Here is a 14,221-nt window from a genome sequence, read left to right on the forward strand (position 1 = left end):
GACCTCTACGGCTACGGAACGGCCGCTGAGTGGGGCAAAGGTCTCCCAGGGACAGGAAGAGAACACATCAGTAGCACGGAGCCCCTGAAGGAGCATTTAGCGCACGCTTTCTTCCACAACACCCTCTACCAGAGCAGATGGCAGGAGGGTCCAGGCTGTGCTGAGACCACACCAAGAGCCCAGGCCGGCCCGCGTCCTGTCCAGACGGTGAGGTCCACACCCCTCCGCCCCACAGAGGGGCTTCGAGCGGCACTGCTGCAGAAAAGAAGACTGCCTGGCATGGGGGTGGGGGCGCACGGGAGGTGTAGAAACAAGGGCGCCGTAGGTCTGCACAGCCCACCACGAGAGGGGCGGGGGTGGGCAGGTGCTCGGATTTAGGACTCTGCAAGCCACCCTCTTACCCTAAGGGCGCCGAGGCACGTTGGCGGCTGGCGCGGAGTCTGGGGTGCAGCCTGGGGTGCCGGAGCGGGGGAGCACGCGCGGGGCGCAGCGGCTGGGACGAGCTAGAGCCTCCGGGGACCCGAATGTCCCTCATCCAGCCACGAGGAGGGAGACGGCCGCCCTGAGCGGGGCCCGGGCACCCGAGCTCTGGGAAGCTCGGTGTTACCTTCTGTCCAATGGGGACAGTAAGACCTCCCTGTTCAAGAGTATTTTATGTACTGCCCCTCACTCGTCGCAGGCGCTTCGAAAATGTCAGTTAATTTTTGTAAACAACCCCCATTAAGTCTGTGCTTGCTAAGGGCCTTCCGGGTTCGGAAGGCGAATTAAGGCCACGTTAGGGGCGGGGAGGCCTAGTCGAGGGCGAGCGCCTGGTGCGCGCCACACCGCCGCAGAGCCCCCTCCGACGCCGCCCCAGCGCAGGGGGAGGCAGGGGTTCCAGCCTCCAGCTCCAGCAAACCCGCCAGCCGAACCTCGGAACGAGTCCAGCCGCCCCGCCGCCGGGAGCGCGCCCGGCGCACCTCGGCTCCGCCCGGACGCAGGCTTTCCCCCGCCCACCCCGGATGAGCCCCCTCTGTCCCGCCCCCGGCAGAGGCCCGCGGATTTGCCCAGTGATCAGTGACGTAGGTGAACCGCGGGCTCCCATTGGGAGGCGGAGTTTGGCAGCGGCCAATCCGGGCGCTGATCCGAGAAATCTCGGAGCCGCGCCCGGCGGCTCCCGGAGACCTCGCGGCGGAGACGCGCGGAGATCGCGACCTGGAACCGTCCGCCGCGGAAAAGCAGCGCCCCCGGCCTGGGTCTTGCGGCACGGAGATCGGCGGTGGGGTGAGTTAGGGGAGGGGCGCCTGGGTGCGGGGCCACCGCCCTCTCGGGCCCTCTCGGCGCCGGCAGGTGGCCCGGGGCCCGCGTCGAGACTGCTTCCGTCTGCTGGTCCGCCGGGGGCGGGGGAGGGTTTGGTCGGAATGAACCAGGTTAGGCGCCGGGCTCGGAGCTGCACGTTCACTCCATCCTGCAGCCGGTTCGCGCTGCCCGGTCGACTTCTTTCCTCGTTGGTCTCAGAGAACAGGCTGTGTCAGTACATCTTGAGGAGCAAGTGGGGGGCAGGCACTTCCAGATTCCCGGTGCGCCCCGGGTTGTGTCACCGCACGCTCCGCCTGGGCGCCCCTGGTTGTGGCTTCCACAGGCCTTAACCCTTTCCTTTCTCTATTAACATCTTACATTAATGTGGTACATTTGTTACCATTGATGAACCAATATTGAAACCTTACTGGCCGGCGTCCATAGTTACTCTGAGTGACTGAGTTTTCACCTAAGCACTTGTTCTGTGTCATGATCCCATCCAAGTCACGAGGTGACATTTGGTCAGCGTGGCTCCCTAAGCCCCCCTGGTGTGGCAGTTTCTCAGACTTGACTTGTTTTTGATGATGTAGACAGTTTTGAGGAGTGCTGGTGGCCTGTGTGCTGGGCGGCCCTCCACTGGAATCCCTGTGATGTGTTTCTCCTAAGGCTCCGCGGCAGGTGACTCAGAGGAGAACCACAGGGGCAGGTTATTCATAGTGTCAACACGATATATGACTTGCTGTTGATTGTGACACCCCGAGACAGTGCTGGTCAGGTCCCTCAACTGTAAAGTCACTCTACTTTACCCACGTTTCATACTGAACTCTGGAAATGAGTGACTGTGTGTAGCCACATCCAAGGAGGGGGGGTATGCTCCTCCTCCCTGGGGACAAGTATCTACATATATTATAGTTCTGCAGGGGAGATTAGTCTCTCATGTCCCCTATTTATTAGTTTATTCAGTCATTTATTTGTATAAGCATGGGCTTGTGGATATTTATTTTATACTTTGGGTTATAATCCAGTATTACTTTATTTTGTTGCTCAACTTGTTGCAGCTTTGGTTTTTGGGGGCTGTGTCACGTTGGCTCCTGTGTCCGTCCTAGCATGTGTTCATAGAGCTTCTTGCCGTTGAAAGCATTTTATGTGGCTTCACTTGAACTTCACACGGTGCAGTGAACTTGACAAGACATTATTATTCTCCTCATTAAGAGGTAAGGAAACTGAGGCCCAGAAGCAGTGGATGACTTCTTAGATGTCACTTTCCTACAAGAGAGTGACCGACTGGTCTCAGACAGGGGCTGACCACCCCAGAAAACCAAGCGAACCACAGAACAAAGTCCATGGTCCAAATTGAGGTTTCTTGGGGGTGACTTCAGACTTAGACCCCAGGATCAGAACAGAAAAGATGGAGAATGGAAGATAATGGTTTTGAAAAATAAAGGCTTAATTTGAGTCGCATGCAGGAGGAAGTACAACCTGCCAGATCGGTAGACATGAAGGGTTGACCTTCTCCCCAAGGTGGTATGTGTGGGGGGAAGGCAGGAGGTGATCTGGGAAGTGTTTGTGGTCAGAACATCTCATCTGAGAGGGAAAGGGGGTGTGGACAAGTGTGAGGGAAGCATGAAGAGGGTGGTGCTCCAGAGCCGTAAAACATTGTTTCACTACTGTTGACAGACCTCCTGCCTTGTGCCCAGTGCCGGAGCTGAGAGGGTCACTGAGGAGTGGTCCTTGGGCAGAGCCGTTCAGCTCCGAGCTCAGGGAGGGTCTCATGAGGGGCTGGCCTGTGTCAAGCCCTCAGGGATGAGCTGGAGCAGAGACAAGAGCGGGTACAAGGACTAGGGGTAGGGAGTGGGCGCCCTGAGGACAGCTGTGTTTCTGGCTTGGAGCAGTGGGACCAGCTTGCAGGAGGCTTTGTGGTGTGGGAGAGCCCCAGGTGGAGAGCTGTTAGGACGGCCCTGGTGGCCCTTTGTAGGAGATCTGCTACGTTCCACCAAATCGGTGATGCTGTCAGTTCAGGTATGTCCGACACAGAACACACATCCTGCCAGCTGAATCAGGATGTGCTGCTGATCACACTTGAGAGACTGATATGTGGTGACATGGGCATCTTAAATTTGATAGAAAGTTGTAAGTCACTCACCGCTTGCTTAGATTCCTCCGTCATCTGGGAAATGAATGGTCAGAATATCTCCATCTCACTAACCTGTAAACTGGCTCTTTCCTGCTTGATAGCCAAATTGTGGAAAACCAGCACAGGGGATGCCTGGCCTCCAGCTTTCACTTGTGTTTATTCTGCTTTGCTTGCTCTTGTTAACAGCCATGACCTTGTGTGGCACATTAAATATGCTGCTGAGCTCGCCAGACATCTGTTTCAGTTTGCCCTGTAAGCGGCCTAGATGTCCACCCCCTCCCCATGTCTTCCTGGTAATACCGAGCTGTGCAGAGGTCAAGAATAAAGCCCCAAGCTGCTGCATAGCTGAGTGACTGCACCTGGGTGGAAATCTGGGTTTGCATGCTAACCCAGGAGTCTTCACCGTCAGCTTTGGTTAGAATGACAGCCAGGGATGGAAGAAGGTTCTGATGGTATTTCCTCACACACAGTGTCCAGGGGCCATGGGAGGGGGCCATGATGGCCCAGAGCAAGCTGGAGACCTGGCTGTCCCGACAGGTTGTATTCCACTGGTGAGGCCAGAGAGGGAACTGCTGCTTGTTGTCTACCCTTCTCTAGATAAATAGGCTGACTTTTTTTCTTTTTTTGCACAAATGCTTTTATATATTTCAGCTTAGTAACCTTTAACAACTTCCTGTGCTATATCAGTCAGGATTCTTTTATTTTATTTTTTATTTTTTTTCAAATGACACACAGGTCCAAGCTGGCTGGGTATAAAGGGCATTTATTGCCTCATGTGATGGCAGAATTCAAGGGTCAATCTAGCTTCAAGGACAGCTTGATACAGGGTTTTACAAGATGTCATCAGGATCCACTTTCTTGTACTTCATCTCTCAGGCTTAGCAAAATTGCTCATGTAGCCCCAAACCATATGACCTCACCTCTTGCAAGTTCTCGAGAAACCACAGAATCATTTCCCCATCTCAACTAGGTCTCCCTGTGACTATCAGTACTTGAGTCATGTTCTCACCTCTGAAGCAGGCACCGTGGGCAAGGAGGCATCACATGCACTCTCTTGCTCCACCCTTGAGCTGAGGGGGAACTCTCCCCTAAGTACATGACCCCCAGAAGGGAACATTGGAAATGTTAGCAAAGCAAGGAAGAATGGAAGCTGGGTGGACTACTCGCCCAAAGACCAAGCCCTTACAGCACTTACTGCTGGGACCAGGGAGCACAGAGCTGTCGTCTGCAGTCATTTGCTGCTGTGGGATTCCTCAGCCTGGTGCTTGGCCTCGCTCATGCTGCTTCCCTTTCATTCCACCTTGCTTCCTTTCTCTTTCTTTCAGCATCACACACATATATGCACACACTTCCTGTTTCCCTTCCTCCAGACTGGCAACAGTTTAGAAGCTGATAGTACAGGTGTTGACAGGGCCATGGAGCAGCATGGATGCCTGTAGCCTCCTGGTGGCAGCGTATACTGGTACAGTCACTGAGGACACAGTGTGGCCTGATCTGCTTAAAGATGTGTTTGCTTGCTTGTGTACCAGGACACATGTGTAGAAATGTTCACAGAACCATGTCCCAAGTGGGAAACAGTCCAGGTCACCATCAGTAGCAGACTGCACACATACCTGTGTTCTTTGCAGATACTGCATTCTTACAAATGCAAAGTTTGTGGTAAGCCCACGTCAAGCAAGTCTCTCGGTGCCATATCCCACCAGCATTTTCTTGCTTTGTATGTCAGTGTCATATTTTGGTAATCCTCACAGTATTTCAAACCTTTACATTATTATTATAGTTGTTATGGTGATCTGTGACCAGTGAGGACAATTCTCTGAAAGCTCAAACGATGGTTAGCAGTTTTTACTAAAATGGTTTTTTTTTTGCTTTTTTTTTTGTTTTTGTTTTATTTATTTCTTTTTTTATTTTAAAAAAAATTTTTTTTATGTTTTATTTATTTCTAGGAGAGAGAGAGAGACAGCATGAGCAGGGGAGGGTCAGAGAGAGAAGGAGTCACAGACTGAAACAGGCTCCAGGCTCCGAGCTGGCAGTCAGCACAGAGCCCAACGCGGGGCTCGAACCCACAAACCGCGAGATCATGACCTAAGCAAAAGTCGGACGCTTAACCAACTAAGCCACCCAGGCGCCCCCTAAAATGGTATTTTTAATTAAGGAACATACATTGTTGTTGTTGTTTTTTAATTTTTTAAATGTTTTTTTATTTATTTCTGAGAGAAAGAGAGAGAGAGAGAGATAGCGTGAGCAGGGGAGGGTCAGAGAGAGAGGGAGACACAGAATCTGAAGCAGGCTCCAGGCTCTGAGCTAGCTGTCAGCACAGAGCCCGATGCGGGGCTCGAACCCACGAACCACAAGATCACGACCTGAGCTGAAGTCGGACGCTTAACCGACTGAGCCACCTAGGCGGCCCAGGAACATACATTGTTTTTTAGACATAATGTGACTGCACACTTCATAGACAGATTAGTATAAACACAACTTTTGTATGCACCGGAGAACAAAATGATTGCTTTGACTTGCTTTAGTGTGATCTTCACTTTATTGTGGGGGTCTACGACTGAACCCCCAAATCTCCAAAGTGTGTCTGTATGTCAGAGTAAAGTCAAAAAGCAATGAAAATGAATGAAGTCAGCTCACAGTCACATGAATACACCTTACAAACATGATGTTGACACCCACGTCAGCAAGGAAACGTTCCGGCTGTAAGACAAGAGGGGGAGTGACTGTCACTGCTGTCACATATGCCACGGCACCCGTCTCCCCAGACATGGATTTCCCTCCTCCCCCAGTGTTTGCACCCCTGCAGCCAGACCCTGCACCGGGACAAGTGTGATGTGCTGCCTCTGCTCATGCTGCGGACAGAATGGAGAAATCCCCTCTCTGCCTCTTCGACGTCACTGTCTGGTTGGAGAGAAAGGACAGGTGGCTAAGATTGCTTGCCCTTGTTCAGACATGTAGGAAGCATCTGTACGCATCAGGTGCTCTGTGTCTGTGCTTCTTCACCTTGCCGCCAGCGTTTATTATTCCCTGTGTACCAGGCACTGGGCTGGATTCTGGGAATAAGGCAGACACAGTCTCTGTCCAGATGTAATGAGGCTAGTTAGCCAGGACTCAGCTCTGCAGAGAAGTGCAGGGCACAGTGTGCGCCGCTCTCAGGCTTTGTAAGGGAAAGAGCATGTGGTCTCATTCTGTCTGGTCGGGAAATATTTGCCAGAGGAGGTGGCTTTCAGCAAAGCAGGAAAGGAATAGTGTTCAATGCAGAGAGAGTAGCATCTTCAAAGTTTCAGGCAGGAGGGAGCATAGTATTTTTGGGGACCTGGAGAGGGTGTGGGGTTGGCTGTGGGGTCGGGTTTGGGTGGGGAGTGGCCGGAAGTAAGACTGCAGACAAGAGCTAGGCATAGGGTCCCCAGACTCAGAGGATGGGAAGGGGTTTTGACTTGATCCCTGGAGTACCAGGAAGCCATCAAGGGGTGCTAACCAGGCTGGTTGTGTGGGCGCGCCTGTATTTGAACATGCAGTGGAATGTGCATGAGGGATGGAAGGCCGGCCTGGAGGCCAGAACACAGGCTCCGGAGGGAGGAGGTGTCGGGAAACCCCAGAGGGCTGTGTATCAGCTCCAGTCTCAGCTTCCAAAGGGTCACAGTTACATCACTTGTTCCGAGCTCTGGGAGGGCCGAAGCTTCGCCACGTTTGCCCTGTGCCCTATCCTCGGTGCCTGGAACGTAGCAGGTGCCTGGGACGTAGGGGAAGTGTGACAGCCTGCTACCTAGAGCCCGCAGTGGCCCCCTAAAGCCTGTCCCATCCACTGCCATGGCTGCCACAGCCCTACTGAGCCCTGGGGCTTCCACTGTTCACAGCATATCTCAGCCCAGCCCTACTGCCTGTCAGAGCACTGCGGACACTGGCCCTGTGGGGACAGTAGTCTACCCGTGACCTTAGGAGTACACTGGCCGCACAACCTGCATCCCCTGACACTGTGGCCTGGCTGCCAGCCACAGCCAGGGCTGCAGGACCTGAGGAATCCATCGTCAGCCACGATGCAGCCACTCGTCTGCAGCCAGATCCAGATCACTTGGGTTTTGATCTCAACTCTGTCGCCTCCAGGTTTTTACAGCATCACAGGAGTTTACTTCTAGGAGAATTTACTTGTTTCAGATGAAGAAATGAGGCTTAGCCTGGGGCCCCAGGAGCCCTTAAATGGGATTCTGACGGGGAATGGAGCCATCGGCTAAGTGCTTTGTGATTACAAGCAAGAAGGGTCTCCTCTTGACACCCCATGTGTGGGCTGGGCAAGCAGCCTGGAGGCCACTGGTGGCTCTGGGTTGTGAAGCCCACAGCTGGGACTTGGTGCCTTCCAGGTCCCTTTCCGTGGCATCCAGGAGCCCAAGGCAGCTGGAGGCAGGGAGGATGGTGTGGGGTAGCTGAACCACAGACAGCTGGAGGGGATGTTAGGACCTGCTGGGGCAGAAGACAGTTTCCATGCAGAAACAAGGGGCTGTTGGGCCAGGGCACGGGCAGAGTGAGGGCTGTGCCTGACACCCTGGAGCAGCAGTGCACTGCTACTGGTACCAGGGAGGCCACGAAATGACCTCAGGTGTCATAATTCTCACTGAGAGTAACAGGGACTGGGTAGGTGGTGTGGCCTGGAAGGGCTCCCAGCTCTCTCCATGGTTCCTTCTGCCCCAGAGCCAGGCATGCAGAGCAGGACGATGGCCACCCCGTACTATGGAAACCTGTGACATGGAATGTTCTGGCAGCATTGCACGAGACAAAGGGCAGAGTTCTGCTGGGGCGGCGGCCGGCCCAGGCTCCTGCACTGGAGCCCTCTCCGAGGCTGAGCCACTGTGCCTTTGGGCAGTGCACGCACTGGCAGCTCACAGAGCGTCTCTCCTGGACGGCCTCCCCTGAGCAACTGCTATTTCCCAGGGATGTGGAGGAGCCAGCCGAGCCACCCTAGCCCTGTGCCTCTGGGCACGCTGCTTGGCCTCACTGAGCCTCAGTTTCCCCAGAAGAGTGTCCTGAGCAGCTGGTCACCTAACTCTGGGGCTCCGGTTGTGACCCTGGGTTGTTGGACTGACCAGTTTACACATCCAGTCGTGTGTGCAACCAGCAGCGTGAGCTGTGTGCCTGGGATGGAATCTGTATGACAGGGTGGCCGAACAGGGCTCGGAGAATCACCGAGCCTCAACTACCTGCTCATCCAGGCTCACAGACACGTGGTCCGCATAATCAGCGTCGCCTTCTGACTGTCCGGACCCACCTGCCTGTGCACACACTGACCTACAAGGGGGCAGTGGCCTTGGTCGTTACAGATGCTTGTGTGCAGTCCTTTAAAAGTGATAGAAAACCAGAGCCCCCTCCACAGGAAATGATTCTAACTGTATGTTGTTTTGTTGAACCATTTAAAAGTGATAGTCCACAGTCCTAAATACTGCAGGATGCATCACCTAAATGTGGATGTTCCCATTCATCACCTCAGTAAACACCGTTAGAAATTAATAATGATTTTTTAATATGATCCAGTACCCAGGCTTTTTTAAAATATTTATTTATTTTGAGAAAGAGAGCACAAATGGGGAAGGGACAGAGAGAAGGAGAGAGAGAATCCCAAGCAGGCTCCATGCTGTCAGCACAGAGCCTGACCTGGAGCTCAAACCCACTAACCGTGGGATCATTTCATGAGATGAAATCATGAGTTGGTCACATAACCAACTGAGGCACTCATGTGCCTCTAGTGCCGTGTTTTGTCAGACTTCCTTGAGTCGTCCTGAAACTATTTTTATAGCTTTAAAAGAAAAAGAAAACAGGGGCGCCTGGGTGGCTCAGTCGATTAAGCATCCGACTGCAGCTTAGGTCATATCTTGGGGTCTGTAGGTTTGAGCCCCATGTCCATCTCTGCTGACAGCTTGGAGCCTAGAGCCTGCTTCGATTCCGTGTCCCTTTCTCTCTGCCCCTCCCCAGCTCACACTATCAAAAATAAATAAATGTTTAAAAAAATTTTTTTTAAAACAGGATTCAGTCAAGGTATTTGCATTTGCCTGTTACTTCTCTTCCATCTTTCTAAGTCCAGAACAGTTTTTTTTTTCATGACATTGACTTACTTAAAGGCTGGGCCAACTGTCCTGTGGAAGGTCCTATATTCTGAATTTATCTGATTGTTTCCCTGTACTGTGCTTTAGTTCATTTCTCTGTCCCTTGTCTTTTCCGTACTTTGGAAGCTAGCTCTGCGGGTTTTGTCAGATCCTTTCAGGTCAAACTTTTGGCAGGATTCTTCAAAGGGGATGTCGAGTGACCCATATCGTGCCGTATTGGGAAGCCAGTGCCAGTCTGTGCCTCTATGAGCGATGCTGGGTTTGGTCACTGCTTGAGGTTATCATCAGGGCACATTGGGAGGTTGTCCACAGGGTGGGCCTTCAGCACTGTGGGACTTGCACATTGGGAGGTTGTCCACAGGGTGGGCCTTCAGCACTGTGGGACTTGCACATTGGGAGGTTGTCCACAGGGTGGGCCTTCAGCACTGTGGGACTTACCGTGTTCCCTAATACCTTTCTTGCTCGTAGCTCCCACTGATAATGCAGGTTGGAACGTGGTGGTCTTTGGTTACCCCTGGACAGCTTCATGCATCTGGTACGTGGGTGGGAATTTTCATGCAGTGTCGGCGTGGCACATGGGTGCGACCACGGTCAGGTGTGGTGCACACGAGGAGCTATTGCCAAGCTCCCCGAGGTCCACTGTTTCCACAGCAAGCTGCAGCCGTAGGTCCCAGCCCCAAGGACAGCGCATGCCGTCCACAGCAGTGCTAACAGTATTGGTGGCGCTTGGCCGACCACAGCACCCGCCGGCTTCCTCTTGGTGTGTGACCAGCAGTTCCCAGGGTCTGTGGCAACCTTGCTGACACCCCAGATACAGCCCAGACACAGCCCTGTGTGTGTTGTCTCACACCCATGACATCCCTCTAGGCCACAGTCTCTGAATCCGTGCTGTTTGTCGTCAGCAGCAGCAGAGTCCCTTATGTCTGCACGTACTCGCAGCCTATGAGGCACTCTTGTAATTATCGCATCGCATCCTGGGGGGACAGGACCTTATTCCCGTGTCGTTTCTCTGGGGTTCGTCTCCAGCTCCTCCCAGCTCATCACCACAGGGCAGGGCCTCCCAGGACAGCAAGCTGTGACCCACTCTCCCCACACACAGTCAGTATAGTAGTGACTTGTCCGTGCCTGCAGGTGCCTCGTTCCAGCCTTGTGGTGATCCTTGTGCCCTGTGGGCCGGCTGTCTTCCCCAGCCTGTCCCTGTCCCTCACAGGCTGTAACTGGGTCACGTGTCACTGTGGCTGGTGCGTCCGCACTTCCTCTCCTGCTCTGTTTGTGCTTTGAACTGTCACCATGTTTGGGAATCAAGGGTTCTGAGTTCTGTCCTCTACTCCCTCTGTGTCCTGTGTTGTCAGTAATTCTTTGACTCTACCCATGTAGAAATCTTAAGGTAAGTCTCACTTTGTCCATTTTATGGGTGAATAAACCGAGGCTCAGATTACTTGAGAGGTGTCTCTGTTGTCACCCACAATCAGGGGCAGGAGGCCGTTGTTCATCGGCTATGCTGAGGCTCCTCCCCAGACAGGAGGTGGGCCTGGCCTCGTGGGTAGACAGGACCAGCATCCTCTCCAGCCACCTGAGGACTTCTCCCACATCGGTCTCCTGTGTCAGCGCCGCCAGGCATGGTTGTGCAGCCGGTGTACAGCTGAGAGCACTGTGCACACAGTAGACACCGCAGGTCTGTGTGTGTTACGATACACTTCCACCACATAGTTAACATGCATCTTATTCTGTTGCCCTCAGTACATCAGAGCACTTCCCCAACACTAAGGGAAGGAGGGGGTCTTAGGCCAGAGCGCTGCCCCAGCAGCATGGCCTGGGCTATAGGTGCTGTGCTCCCTGGCCAGCCAGAGTACCCTCTCTGGGCCTCCCTTTCCTTATGTGCGTGATGAGGGGCTGACCTAGAGGGTGGTGAAGTCCTCTTACTCATATACTATTGGCACTGGTAAGCATCTGCTGACTGACCTAGAGCTGCCAGGGCTGTGTGAGCTGCCACTCTGCACCCCAGCCCCACCTGCTCTTGATACCATGTCTGGTCCCCAAGGTGAAGAAGTCCCCGTGAGCTGAGGACGCCATGGCCACGTCGGCCCCGCTGCGCAGCCTGGAGGAGGAGGTGACCTGCTCCATCTGCCTGGACTACCTGCGGGACCCAGTGACCATCGACTGCGGCCATGTGTACTGCCGCGTCTGCACCAGTGACGTGCGCCCGGCTCCGGGCGGCCGGCCCGTCTGTCCGCTCTGTAAGAAGCCCTTCAGGAAAGAGAATATCCGGCCCGTGTGGCAGCTGGCTAGCCTGGTGGAGAACATCGAGCGGCTGNGTCTGAGTCCATTTCTCTCTGTCCCTCTCCTGCTCATACTCTGTCTCAAAAATAAATAAACATATAAAACATTTTTTAAAAGCAAAGATAGAAGGGGGGAGGGCTCACAAACATCATGAGCCACAACCTCTTGACCCACGACTGCCACTGGGTGCCAGCGCTGTGGGGAAGGGACTGTGGGTGGACACCCCTGGCTCCCAGCAGCACCCTGTGACCTGTGACCTACGAGCGGGGTCTGATCCGACTCTCACTGATGCTGTGCTTTCTCCTTCCAGGACAGCAGGGACTTCCTGAACAGGTAAGAGAGCGCCCCGTGTCCCCCCCACCTCCCCTGCCCCCTCACCTCGCTCCTTCCACCGACCTGACCCGTTTGAGTTGATGGTGTCTGTGTCCCACGGGTCACCCGCCACCTTCCCAGCTGGGGAGCAAGAGCACATCCTGGAGAAGTGCAGGCTTGCGGGTTCTGGGTCACCCCAGCCGTGCTGGGTGAAGACAGGACAGGTGACCGTGAGGGGGGAGGGGGAGGGGACAAGGCCCAGGGCACAGCGGCACCCATGTCCAGTCTGCAGGTGGTCTAAGTCCTGGCTCAGCTGCAAGCAGTTCCCTCTGCTTCTGAGTCCCTGGTTTTCTGTCATTTGAGTGGGGGTGGCCATACCTGTCCTTCCCACTTCACAAGTGTGAGAATCGAAAGAAACGCAGGGGGACCTTAGTAACAGGGTCCCTGTGTCATTTCCCAGGTATCCACGGAAGAAGTTCTGGATTGGGAAACCCATCGCTCGAGTGGTGAAAAAGAAGACGGGAGAATTCTCCGACAAAGTGCAGTCTCTGCAGCGAGGACTAAGAGAGTTCCAAGGTGAGGGCCAGGTGGGGGTCAGGCTGGGTGGGGTGTTGGGAGCCGGGCTGCACATTGTGGTTGGGGGTCGGGGGCCACCCTGGGAAGTCATTGGGGTGGGGATCAGGAGCCAGGCAGGGAGGGCATTGGGGTGAGGGGTCAGGAGCCAGGCAGGGGAGTGCATTGGGGTGGGGGGTTGGGAGCTGGGCTGGGCATTGGGGTGGGAGTCAGAATTCTCTAGCTGGGAATCAAGTCAGGAGTCGGGCAGGGAGTGCATTGGGGTGGGGATTGGGAGCCATGCTGGGAGGGTATTGGGGTGGGGATTTAGGAGCTAGGCTGGGCATTGGGGTGGGACTTAGGAGCCTGGAGTTGGGATTCCAGTCAGGAGCTGGACAGGGAGTGCATTGGGGTTGGGGGTCGGGAACCAGGCTGGGCACTGCGGTGGGGCGCCCAGAGCTGGGCAGGAAGGACACTGGGTTGGGAATGTGGAGCTGGGCAGTGGTGGGCATTGGGGTTGGGGAGTCTAGAGCCGGTCAGGAGAGGGCATTGGGGTGGGGGGTCGGGAGCCAAGCAGGGAGGGCATGGGGTATGAGCCAGGAGGGGCAGGGAGGGCATGGGGTGAGGCCAGGAGCCAGGAGCGAGTCAGGATCCAGTTGGGAGCGGGGGCTCCCTTTGGAGGAGTGGAACCAGCTCCTTGCTGTCATCTTCTGGGGCCTCGCTCCTGGGTCTGCTGGTTGTTTTCTCTCTTCTCCGTGGGGTCTCAGGCATGGGCCTTGTCAGGAAGTTACTCCTGTCCAAGTAGGACACGGGCCCCTAGTGTGCGGGGCTCTAGGGTCACTGCTGTCTTTTTCGTCTGCAGGGAAGCTGCTGAGAGACCTGGAATACAAGACGGGTGAGTGTGTAGGGCAGCGACCAGCCCCTCCTGTAGAGAAGCAGGATGTCCTCCCCCAGAGACACGCACTGTTCCCTCTGCCCCGTCCCTCCCTGTGCAGCGAGATTTCCCAGCGGCTGGTCTGTAGCCCCCACACTGGGTCTGTCATCGGCAGCAGAGGCCTGTATCGATGGTCTGAGCCTCCTCTGCACGACATCTCACCTCCAGAGGCAGTCTGTGCCCCAGGCCCTGCCGTCGGGTCCTGCCCCGCATGCTCCTGAGGGCTCGTCCACAGGGACTGAGCTGGGATTGCCCCCCCCCCCCCCCCCCGGGCCTATTNCCTATTCAGCGGGGCAGCTCTGGAGACCCGCCCCCGCCCTCCAGTGACACCTGGCTCCTCTGTCCCCGCAGTGAGTGTCACCTTGGACCCGCAGTCGGCCAGCGGGTACCTGCAGCTGTCAGAGGACTGGAAGTGTGTGACCTACAGCGGCCTGTACCAGAGCACGTACCTGCACCCGCATCAGTTTGACTGTGAGCCGGGTGTGCTGGGCAGTAAGGGCTTCACCTGGGGCAAGGTGTACTGGGAGGTGGAGGTGGACAGGGAGGGCTGGTCTGAGGAGGAGGAGGAGGGGGATGAGGAGGAGGGGGATGAAGAGGAGGAGGAGGAGGAGGAGGAGGCTGGCTACGGGGGGGGGGACG

General features: G+C 55.1%; 1 protein-coding gene across 1 annotated transcript in view; it reads left to right on the plus strand.

Annotated features, from left to right (window-relative positions):
- The first annotated feature begins 1,126 nt into the window (after positions 1 to 1,126).
- TRIM26 (tripartite motif containing 26) overlaps positions 1,127 to 14,221 on the plus strand; it is a 14,843-nt gene continuing 1,748 nt past the window's right edge. Inside the window, exons 1-5 of the mRNA XM_077760159.1 lie at positions 1,127 to 1,263; positions 11,546 to 11,819; positions 12,511 to 12,672; positions 13,511 to 13,543; positions 13,934 to 14,215. Of these exons, the coding sequence (XP_077616285.1) occupies positions 11,576 to 11,819; positions 12,511 to 12,672; positions 13,511 to 13,543; positions 13,934 to 14,215 (721 nt within the window). The 5' untranslated portion in view covers positions 1,127 to 1,263; positions 11,546 to 11,575. The remainder of the gene's footprint in view (positions 1,264 to 11,545; positions 11,820 to 12,510; positions 12,673 to 13,510; positions 13,544 to 13,933; positions 14,216 to 14,221) is intronic.

Source organism: Crocuta crocuta, unplaced genomic scaffold (genome assembly GCF_008692635.1).
Source record: "Crocuta crocuta isolate KB4526 unplaced genomic scaffold, BGI_CrCroc_1.0 scaffold411, whole genome shotgun sequence".
NCBI classification, from domain to species: Eukaryota; Metazoa; Chordata; class Mammalia; order Carnivora; family Hyaenidae; genus Crocuta; species Crocuta crocuta.